Source organism: Dinoponera quadriceps, unplaced genomic scaffold, assembly GCF_001313825.1.
Source record: "Dinoponera quadriceps isolate SergipeBrazil2010 unplaced genomic scaffold, ASM131382v1 scaffold2414, whole genome shotgun sequence".
Lineage (NCBI taxonomy): Eukaryota > Metazoa > Arthropoda > Insecta > Hymenoptera > Formicidae > Dinoponera > Dinoponera quadriceps.
In genome coordinates, this window is record NW_014556444.1 from 93,628 (window position 1) to 105,966 (window position 12,339).

At 44.5% G+C, this 12,339-nt stretch overlaps 1 protein-coding gene across 1 annotated transcript in view; it reads right to left on the reverse strand.

Annotated features, from left to right (window-relative positions):
- Positions 1-11,762, reverse strand: part of LOC106747410 — a 31,371-nt gene extending 19,609 nt beyond the window's left edge. The window contains exons 1-2 of the mRNA XM_014624902.1: positions 11,490-11,762; positions 1,744-1,858 (exon numbers count right to left, since the gene is read on the reverse strand). Coding sequence (XP_014480388.1) covers positions 1,744-1,858; positions 11,490-11,519 — 145 coding nt within the window. The 5' untranslated portion in view covers positions 11,520-11,762. The remainder of the gene's footprint in view (positions 1-1,743; positions 1,859-11,489) is intronic.
- Between the last annotated feature and the right edge of the window lie 577 nt (positions 11,763-12,339).

The window sequence follows — 12,339 nt, forward strand, 5'->3', positions numbered from 1 at the left end:
TAATCTAGAATAAACTATATTATTTGATAGTAGTAGTTTTTCTTAGGTGTGATAAAAACAGTATTATTTCGAAGAAATAATATTTAGTTCTCAATAAAAAAAATTTACTTTATTATATATTGAATATTGTTCCATGGAAACAAAGAAGTTCCTTAATATTTTTTTGATATAGTGTTACTTCCTTCAAATAATTTATTGCTTGTTACAACCATTGTAATATTTGAATGAAAATACCGAAATATGTTATTTGATAATTTGACTTAATTTTATTTCGATTTGTACAGACATTTATTATTTAAGAAACCAAACAATCTTTATTGTTGAATCAAACATTCGTTTGTTTGCTTGATTCCAAAAGACAAACTTGTTTCAATTAAAAAATTTTATCAAATTCGAAGAATTTTTTACTTTTTCTTCATATAGATCCACTAAAAATATCATATTCTTGTTATTCAAGAATAATTTTCATGATTTGAGAGGAGAAAATACCAGATAGAACAATATATATCTTCAAACTGAAATAATTCTTAGTTTGAAGGTATCTTTCTATCCAATATTTTTTCCCCTCAATTCACGAAAATGATTTCTGAATAATAAGAACGTGATATTTTTAGTGGAACTATGTAGAATTTCTTCACGTAAGAAAGTTTGATCTTTATATAAGATTATATTATATACTCTAGCTTATATATGAGAATATAAGTCTTGAATTGATATTAATATTATTTTTGCTGCACAAACATTCGATTCGTATCGATAACGTCGAAGTGAGAGAATACACGGAGCTCGCAAGGAACGGGACTTTGATATCAAACGACGGGCCGCTCGAAGTGATTTCGGGTCACCGAGGTTAACTGCCGGCGATCATTCACACACGTCCGCGAGGACAGGGCGCGCGCGCTTCGGCGATTATTTTGCGCTTATTTCGCTTTACGGCTAGCCGAAAGCAGCGGCGCAGAAGGCGCCGGCGGACGTAAGCGGATCTCGTCCCTCGCCGTTCTTGGCAGATGCCGAGGTGAAATCGCGCATAAATCGCTAACGACGCGCACTTTGTTACAAAAGCACGGGGCCTGGGAGCCGCCGGGTTCTGCTACTGCTGCGGCTTGATTTATCGTGCCAACGTGGACAATGCGAGAAATATTCTGGCGTGTTCGCTTCGTAAATCACGGTTCTTCGGCAGTCCATACACTGCACCCCCATAGAGGAGGCCCCCGCGAAATATCACGGCGGTCCTCCCCGTCCTGGCAAATGTACATATGCACGAGGAGGAGTGGAAGGGTGGGAGGAAAGGACGGAGGGAGAGAGGGAGAGAACGGTGCGAGGAAGAGAGAAGGAGGACAGATGAACGGGAGGACACAACGGGAGATATAGTCGCATCGGGATGCGCGTCCGTAAATCACCGGAATCGCGTTCGCGGATTCGATGTTCTCAGCATCGCCCGCCGGAACAGTGTATTAATTCTTTTTTCCCCCGCGGTCGTGATAGGGCGCATTCCTTCTCGGGATTCCGAACGAAACAATGACGTTGTCACGCTACGTTTCTCTCTCTCTCTCTCTCTCTCTTTCTCTCTCTCTCCTTCTCCCTACCTATCTATCTATCTATCTATCTCTCTCGTGGTCTTATCGCGTCCAAACATTTCCTCGATGTGTAATTCGGCTGTTTATTTTAACGAGAGATGCAAGGACTCATCGGGTCCGGTTCGCTCCTATATGATCTGTAAGAAAAATATTCAAAGAGACCTACCTGTCGTTCGCTTCTGTATAATCTTTTCCTCGATGAGCGCTCTCACGCTGACCGATGCTGTCTGCAGGGGCGGCCCGACCACCTCTTTCTTCTCACTCTTCTTGCTCTCCGCGTCCTGCAACGTACGGTAAAAAGAGACGCGTCGTTAAATCGAGAGGAATAGGCTGTCAAGTGATCAAGAAGAAAAACGCTAACATCGACGTGCAAATTTTCTCCGTCGCGTTCAAGATACGAGAACTTCCGGTTAAGGGGATGCCGTATTTGAAAAGTTTATCGAATATTGATTTTTTTCAGCAAAGTTTACGTCTTGTTAGTTGCACAGAATTAATAATAAATACGTTTACACAGTGAAAGTACAAAAAGGAATTGGAGCATTGCTCAGTATATGGCGAAAATTATTAAAAATTTCAAAGTGCCATTTCCAACTGTCGGTGAGTGTAATTATTTATCTGATATAGAAATCCTGCGGCCTATATATACCGAATGTGTCAATGCTACGATCAGGACAATTTCAAAAAACATTTTCATATATTTTCAATGGTGGATATATATAATCTTGAAAAAGAAAAATCTCGAAATTTAAGAAGCAGTAACATCACGGTGAGTCACGACGAAAACAGAATACCGGTACAATCTCCCGAAATATTAGAAGAAAATGAAATTTTCACGTCAGGTTATAACTTCTTAACTTTTTCCAATATTTCGGAAGATCGTCCTGATATTTAGTTTTCGAGGTTGTGACTTTTCAGAATAATATAATTGCATGCTTTCGAGATATTTTGGAAAAGTTATATTTCGGGAGATTACTCCAGTATTCAATTTACGGGATTATGACTTTTCAGGATGTTGTCCCGCTTCTCAGATTTCGGGCTTTTCATTTTTTTTCGACTATGCATATCCACTTTCTCAATGAAATTTAGAAACCTAAAAAGATACGAAAAGTTTGCAGAAAATCTTTACATATCTTGTTTATATATTTCCCGTTAGATATGATAAAACAGAGCAGCACGCATTTATCGTATTTACATTTACATTATACTTGCATTTACACATGATCCATATGTACGAAAAATACAAAAAGAGTAACGCGATCGTTTAAGTTTATGCAAACATAACATTTTGAGGATCGCCTCTACGTTATCGGCGCTTATCGAATTCGTTATTGACTTTGGCCATCGTCTCCTTAACAGCTCGAGTGATCGTCGACGAGGCTGTTGATGGAGGAAGAATCGTGCGAGTCAACATGGGTAATGCGTTCATGCGACGTCCTAAAGAAGCGACTCCCCGCTTATCGTCGCCCGAGTGTTCGGCGAACCGAACGTCTTGTTAAGTCATCGCGGTCTCATTGGCCGGGGCTCGACTCGATCTCATCCAAGACTCTCGTAGTCTAACCAGAATCTTCATTGGACCCGACCACGAAGGATTCGTGACGAGAGATCCCGGATTAGAGGCTCAAATCACGGGCAAATTGACGCGCGGCGCACTAAGAGGGCGGTGTAGGGAGACTACAATGGTGAATAAGCGCGGGGGGAGGGGGGGACGGCGGAGGAGAGGCAGAGAGATGCACGCTAATCACTGAGCGAGGCTAATTGAGGCGTCCATTGGATTATATCGTAATGGAATCTCTGGCGTGTGCGATTCAACATCCTGTAACACGCCCCGGCGCTAAGGCGCCTCCTCGGCATCGTTCCTGGCTGCTCGCGAAGAACGATCGCGTTGTCTCGATGGCTCGGATTCCGGACTGCGAGAACGCTGGACGGCTTGAGTCATTAGTCACAGAACCAGCCGACTCGGGAAATTTGCTCATTCGTGCACCTCGGAGATATTGAAAATTTCGCCCCATAACAGATAGGTGGGCAAACTTTTCAGGCCTCTCTCTCTCTCTCTCTCTCTCCTCCGTCTTCCTTCCAATCTCTCGGGATCGTTCCTACAATTACCGGGATCTCTCGGCCGCTCGTAATACGCTCGCTGCTCCCCAGGAACTTCCGAGAGCGTACGATAAAATCCGCTTTGCCATACATCCGCAGCCATCCCGCGCCGCGTTGCGGCATCGATCTCTCGACCGGGAGGAGAAACGACCAAAAGACATAATATCGTTGACGACACAATAGCGCGTCGCTGTCGTGAATTTATCATCGTCGCGCGTCGATCTATTATTATCCCGGAGAGTCGCCGGTGCGCACCCCTGCACGGAGGGTGCACTCGCCTACCCGCCCACTCTCGCCCGTCCCACATTCATCGGCAGAAGGATAAGCCGATGTTCGGGGCGCGAACTTACCGCTCGCGAGCTACGGGCCCTACTTACTAACTCACTAAGCGCGAGAATTCCTTCAAGTCCGCGTAATTTTTTCCCCCCAAGACGCGGGGGGTGCACGCGCCCCCGTGGAAGTTATATTACGTAAAGTTTCCGCGAGTTACGCGCGTGCAAGTGGATTTCGCGACTCGTCCTCGCGAAACGCGCCGGAACCCGAGTCGAAATTTCAGTTCTACATTAAGTCTATTTAATTCTACACTTAGTCTTCAGAGGTCCCCTAGTGTGCTCCTTTGATGCGCTGTAAAGGGAAGTCATTTCCCGTTTTCTACGCTTCAAGACTTAATGTAGAACTACAGTCCGTCTAATAAGAACGTGGCTGATATTACTTTGAAATTATTTGTTATAAAAAAAATGAAAAAAAAAATTACATATATACTGCACAATCAGTACTACACTGTTTTTGTATTAATAAACCATCTAATCATCGTCGTTGTCAATTATTGCCTGACATTCTTCCAGACATATTTTACACCAATTTTACAGTATACTCTCGAGATAAAAATCGCCATATTAAACGAATCTGTTTCACCGTATACACTTGTTCTCCACGCAATTTTATATTCACTAATGTCCAGATATTTTTAATAAGACCTGCGTCTGGTAACTCATCGTCAGACCTAAAGTTTCAATGTCACTTTTTCGATCTTTTTTTTTTCCATTGGAAGTAAAGACGACTCCAAAATTTTGGATCGTTGTCCTCTTGAAGGATTCAATCCTGACCTTTACTTTAAAACCACTTTTTTCAGCAGATGTTATTACAATTCTCTGGTTAATTTTGACCGTTTTCTTGGCACTCAAATTCTCCAGGTAGACCGAAGCAAATTGGATCACAAGAAGAATCGGATCAATATAAGCTTTGAGACAGTTGTTTTGAGACAGTCGTTAATTTTTCGTCTCAAACATGTTTTCATCGTTACTTCCGCTCCCTCCGTATTCATTAAAACTAACGATAACTATATCAAAGCTTATATTGATCTGATTCGCTTCGGTCTATTCTACATTCCGACACTCAACATTAAATACAACAACATTAAACAGTTCAACATTAAACGGTTCTTAGAACAATACAACATTAAATGGTTCTTTATTGAAAGTCGGACAATGACTGAGACCCTCTGTATATTGCATAGAGGAAGAACCCTCCTACCTGCTCGTTCAAAAGTTTTCGATACAACGGTCTTCAAACCGAAGTTTACCCGATTACATTCTCACTGGACAACCTGTAGGATCAAAATTTCAACTCGGGAACGGCCGAGTCGAAATTTCAGTTCTACATTAATTCTGTTCAGTTCTACATTAAGTCTCCAAAGGTTTTCTATTATGCTTCCCTTGATGCTACAAGTGGGAAATTATCTCCATTTCCACCGATTGAAGACTTAATGTAGAATTAAAAATTTCCCCCGAGAAATCTAAATTCCCTTTGTAGCATCAAATGAATATTATTAGTGCCCTTTTGATACTACAAATGGTAAGTTATTTCCGTTTTCTCTACTTGAATACTTAATATAGCACTAAGTAGATTTAATATAGGACTAAAATTTCGACTCGGGCGTCCTTGTTCCCTAAGCACCGACCGACCGACCGACCGACCTCCGCAAGTTTCGGGGCACGTTTATAATTAGCATACTAATACCGCCGAGGGGGTGCCGCGCATACATCTCCCGCACCTGTACCCCGCCACCACCCTTCGCTCGGGAGCGCTGCGCCGACAATATATCAGTCCGGATACATACGTCATCATCGTCATCTTCATCAAGCCTTAATGGCCCGGGTGGACACGCGCGCGTCCACCCGCCCGCACGCCGCTCGTCATCGCGGTCCTCAATTTCCTATCTCGTACTTCGATATGTGTAACGCGCACTTACGCATCCGCGTCGCGGCTACTATATATATCACCTCCCGCGAAATTGAACTCTGTCTTTGACGGGGCGTACACCGCTCGCTCGCTTCATGAATATTGATCGGCGGCCGTTAATACGCGGAATTGATTGCGGAACGTCCACCGCGCGCTGCACCGCGCCGCACCGCTCCCGGACTCATCAATTCGATCCGTGTCGATTCCAGCTACCGGGACGAGTTACTCCGCGCGGCCCGCTATTGTCCGAGATTAGACCCCGGCGAGAGAGAGAGAGAGAGAGAGGGAGAGAGAGGAATGGAACTTTGACGCTTTTAAGGGCACTTTGCGCCTACAGATGGTTACATGGCCTACAGATTACTAAAAACTTATTTTGACGATACCGATACTTAACTTCTCTCTTGAACTTGTAATTCTATCTATTAGATTTAATTTTAACGTTATTTCAAACAACCTACTATGACGCTAAAACAGCAAGAAGCAAGTTTTAAGACATCATCAGGACGAAACAAGTAAATTATATCTTTAACGCTAAACCTACCACGACCTGTCAAACCTGTCATTGGTTTGTAATTTTTTCTTACAAAAGTTTCCCCAATTTCTAATGGTTCATTCTCTGAGATTTTCCGTAGTTTTTGGTCGGAATGTATAAACGAATGAATATTTTTTCCTTTACATTACGTATTTTATTAAAAAAATCTTGTTTAAACTTCGATAGAAAAATACACGTTAATCGTCGGTAGTGATAGTGTTAAAACTGAACCTATATTTTGTTATCTTGGCTTCTACTGTGTTATAGAATTAAGAAGTTCAACATAGAACCAACATTTTGACTCGGATTTACACTCTTACAAAAGCTGTACGACTACAAGAAAAGATTCGACCCATTGTCCTCGACCTTATGCCGAATATATCTCTGTCAGTCCTTTTTTTCTATTTCACAACCGTGCAAATAATCCATTCGGCGGAGGAAGCATGCAGACTACGTCTCTGATGCTGAGAGAGCGTGAGTGCAGAGGACGATTAATGGACGACGCCGGCGTAGTTCTGTGCGGCACAATTTCTGATATATTTCTTGTTCTTATCTTAGCTCAGGAGGCATCGATCAATCGACGATCCATAGCGCCGCGCGCGTATGTTTCCCAACAATTCCTACCGCCGACGATCAATCGTGCTAGACGTCAACTACTTACAGAAAATAAATCTGAAGCGCGTCGGCGCAGATTTATTGCTGACGATTTATCGCTCCGAAAAATCATTCGTCACGCCGGCGGTACGCGTAATGAAAAACGGCCGCGTTCGCGGCGCCCGCGCAAGGCGACGGTGGCGGCATGCGGGGCGAATTCCTCCCCGAAAATACAACAAATTACACGCCGTAATTCGCTGTAAAGCCCGACTACACGTCTATCCGTGGGCTCGTCCGTTCGTTCGTTCGCCCGCTCGAAAGAGGCGGCTTGCGAGAGGCGCGGGATTAACAACAGCTGCCACTTAACGAACCCAAACGCGGTCGCTAACTCCTCCCGTTGCGACGCGCGCCCTAAACAACAACGAGCGCGGTTTCACGGTGGACGAGGCTCTGCCTACAACCCCCCCACCCCATCCCTCCGCCCCTGAGTTTTCGTGTTTTCTGCCCCTATCTTCCACGTCCGCGTTCCCCACGTACGACATGCATTAATCTGGCTATACATACTATGTATATATGTGCACGTATAGACGTACATCCCCGAATCTGAAGGGCCATCGAAACTTTTCAATAATTCCGTGGCGGCCGGCGCGCGCCGGGCAAAAAGCTCGGCCGACGGAATCGCCGAAAGAGGGGAGATGCCGGAAGGGAAGCTTTCGCGGTAACGCTCGTTGGTCTCGCTGGTCTCGGTACATGGACGCGAGAGAGAGAGAGAGAGAGAGAGTGAGGCGGGAGGAGGAGAGAAAGAGAGAGTGGACGGCAGGAGGCGGAGGTATCGCGGTGAAAACTCGAGTGCTTGAAATGAGAGCAGCGCCGTTGAAAACCCCGACCGTAACCAGTCAGATTCAATCTGCATAATGGAGAAAGCTCGAGACAATGTTTGCACGGGCCTCTCCGCGCGTGCTACGTTTCTCTTCCGTCTCTCTTTCTCTCTCTCTCTTCTCTCTGCTCTCTTCCCATCTGACCGTTGAATCGTCTCTCTCTCTTTCTCTCTCTCTCTCTCTCTCTCCTCCCGTGTCCCTCGATCTCTTCTTCTCTCGCTTATTCTCCCTTTCCCCCCCAATCCCGGCGCGAACTCGCTGCGGATTGGTTCGGGGATCGAGTGGAACCAAAGAGCTTGTTAATGGGTTCATTTGGATTCGATCATCGCCTTACCTTTCCCATCCACCGTGCTATCTGCCTCCCGCGTCCGCGCTTTATCTCGCCTTCGCTGATTTACTCGCTATCGCCCGCCTCGTTTCAATCTTTACTCTATCGAGTCGTTACCAACCGGTCTTTCCACCCGCCCGCTTACGTAGCGATGAATGGAATAAGGAGAGACGGGACGGATCGAGCGGACGAGGGGCGATGGGTCGTTATATGCGGTCGTTAAAAACGTTGATTGGAAAATTAATTCGACGCATTTGACGGAATCGCGAAGAACCCCGACCGGCGATAGGAATGCAGTCTCAAGATCCAATCGGGACGTGTGATTGTGTGCGTGACGAGTCGGGGCCAGATCATCGAGAGATCAAGCACGCTGACGGACACATTCCGCACCGCACATTTCCGGGGAGATTTCACTTAACGTTCGCAACGATCGCGCGAGCATCATTCTATTTTCGATCGATTATTTTCTCATCTTAGAGACTTCCTCGCATTTAATATTCTGATATCTATTGTCGCGTTTCTTATATTGTTATAACCTCCTGATAAGTGTATAAGATATGATACATTGTATTTGTTGTTTATTATCTATCAGACTGACCTGGCGTGTCATCCTACTTTGAGAAAACCGAATTAGAGATTCGATATCTACGTAGTATGTATGTAACTTAATAAAGATTTATGTATATAATTTATGTATATAACTTAATAAAGGTTTATATATATATATATAAAATTTAATAAAGAATTTTTTTCAATATTTATTAAGTACTTACACTAACTTATTAATTAAGGTAACGGACATTTTCACTTTTGAAAGTTACTTTTTAAGTTTTTCAGCATCTTTTACTGATGATGAATTTCTGCCAGTCTGGTCAGTTTCGAAAATCATTAAAGAAAAACACAACTCGACTTTTGTATTTCGATATTTATATTACGATTATTAGTTATTTCTTGTAATTCATACACCCATTACATACATTTGTTCTTTGCACGCGCTGAAAATTATTCAAACCGAGATCGAAACGTACGATTTACAGACTTTTGTAATCTGCAACATCAAAAATGTCGCTATAATAATACTCACAGCGTGGCTTTTACTTGCCTTTCTCGTAAATTGATTCTATCTTTGTCTCTCCTGGGTATTATAGGAGCGGAATGATGATCGTTGCGAATGTTAAGTGAAACATACCCTTTTAAAGACTTGTTACATAATACATCGTACATTGCTATTGGGCGTCGGAACGCAGCCGATGCTCCAATCAGAGAACTCGTTTTCGACAGGCAAATTCTCTCATTGAATCACCGGCTGCATTCCGACATCCGACAGCGACATACGACTATGCCGTATTATGTAACAGGCCTAAGAATGATCGTTCTCGTACACATCTCGACGGGCAAATTTTACTTTCACATTGTATCGCACGTTCGAGACTACTAGCGTCCGATAACTCTCACGAGTCTTGTATTTTCGCGATCACCGCGGCGAAACTTCACGAATTGGAAGAAACGACACCTATTTATGCACGGCGATTCTCAATACGTCGATTATAATTCCACCTGCCCTTCGTCTTGCCTTTTAACGCCTGCCACCAGACCGGTTTATTCCCACTCGTTCCAGCGCCGGTAACGTCATCGTCTTTCAATTGTAGAATAAAGAACCCCCCGCCGTTCGCCGCCCCCTGCCGCCGGGATCGAGCGAAAAGGGGGAAACTTTTGTCCGACAAGTTTTTCAGCACTTTTCTAAACGACGCAGTCTTCGTTAAGACATTTTTAATCAGCGACAGGAGAACACCGGGGGACGGTGGGGGCAAACGGAAGGCGAAGGGTACATGGCTGGAGGGAGAAAGAGAGAGAGTGAGAGTGGGTCGTGGAATCGCTGATCTTTCTATTTCAACGGCTACAATCCCTTACCCCCTGACCTTATTAAAAACACCGCTGTTCGGTGTTCCTATCCTCCTCGGGCACGATGAAGGGGAAGGGGCGGCAAGAAAGTGTGCTGAAATCGCGCGGATCTCCGCAGGCGATCTCCGCTCTCTTATATCACTTTTCGCCCTCTTCCGCGCCCTCGCCGCGGCGATTATCACCGCCGAGGATGCATCTCCTCGAGTATCGCGCCCCTCCCGAACGCCGCCCGAGACGGCGGCGGAAGCCTGATGAGATTTTCATAGAAACGCCGGTTGATTATTCGGATGCACCGCGGGCGCGCTCGCGAATTCGCGCGATTGCGAATTCATATGGTGATGCAAACGGCGCGGGCGCGCTATAACTTCGGCGGAACATCGCGTGCGCGCGCGCGAACGCGGAGATTTTCTCTGGAATATTAAAGTTTTCGCCCGAAAATGAAGTTTCGACGACGCGCTCGTTCGCGCGGATGCAAATGAGATAAGCCGCCGCGCGAGATGAGTTCCTTTATGCTAAAGATATAGCCGCGCGCGACGGCCGGAGGCCGACGCGACGCGTGATTTTACAGCCCGCGGGTAAAACTCCGCGACCATTCTGTTTAATCGGCTTGCGCAATTAAGCCGATGTTCGGCTACTTTCCGTATACGACGCGCGTACGTAAAGAATCATCACTCAAGAAATTTGGAAAATTCTTATATTAATCTTATATTGTATTCGCCTTTACGCTTGTATGGCCATTATAATTAAGGATTGTAATTGCGGTTATTTTTACACGATTTTCAATTTTATGTATATAAATATAAAATTCAAAATTGTATATATTCGCAATTTAGGAAGTGGCCAAGCATTTGTGACTCTTTGTGTACGGTCGCGTCTTGTTGCCGTGGACAGGTCGATAACACGCTTTCGAGATGCTGGATAAAATTTAGTTCACGCTTGATACGTCGAGTATGCGTAAAACATCCGCCAGCATCAACGAACAAAGATACGTCTGATTACGAATACGTGTGAACTTTAACACCGGTTATTTCGAGATCGGCAGTATATAACATTATATAACTAAGTATTGACGATTGTAATCCGCGGATTGCGGATTTTGAGATGCGTTGTATATATTTAAATTCCGATCGTATCGCGTAATCGGTTGGGTTTAGAATACACGAGTACGGAACGAAAGCTCGCTAGTGACATAAATTACGAGATAAAACATTATTAGAATATTTCAGGCAGGGCAGAAGCCCCTCTTCTTATCGGGCTCCAGCCCTCTAGCTCTTGCAAATCCGCATAAATACGTAAACGAGCGCTCCCCGGGGAGTGTTACCCTTATCAAATATGAAATTTACCTTTTTGAAGTAACCACCGTGGAGTCTCATATGGCCATTAAGAGCCGGTATGTTTTTAAATTTTCGATGGCACAGATTGCACTCCACCGGTTTCGCCTCCGTCTGGGACTTGGTGGAAGTCGTGACGGTGCCGGGAGACGACGAATTTCCGGGAGACGGGCTACCCTTGCCCACATTTCCGCTCCCCGGTGAGCCGACTTGTTGTTGCTGTTGCTGCTGCTGCTGCTGTTGCTGCTGCTGCTGCTGCTGAGCCTGTTGTTGCGCCTGTTGCTGTTGTTGCTGCAAACAGTAATAAGTCCTTTCATGAACAACCCGCGACGCTGAAACTGAGTTATAAAATTTTTTAATTGTAAAATTCTAACTTTTTAAACTTCCCATCGTATCGAGATGTATCGTTTGTGGTATCTGGAGTTCTGCTTTGCGAAAATTTAAATCGAAATATGACGCTACAAAGGCAAAATTTCAATTACACGGAGAAAACGTAAAAATATTGTAAAAATATTGCGGTAGAAATTATTACAAAAGTTTGTAATGCTGGGTCATATCAGAATTATTATGATGTTTATAATCATTAATGTCCAGCATTGCAAACTTTTTGCGGTAATTTTTACCATGATATTTTCTCCGTGCACTTTGTATCGGAAATACAAGGACGCAGAGAAAGATCTTGCGAGGTCGCGAACAGAAACTGACAATTTCGTTATTCGATTAATTCAGCGAAATTGATTGGCGAGATTACTTTCCGCTCTAAGAAGAGACAGAGCGCGTGATTTAATTTTCGGCGGAGGCAAGGGTCCCCCCTCCCCCACATTCGTCGCAGAGCGCGCTTCAGAAGCGCGGCTCAGACATC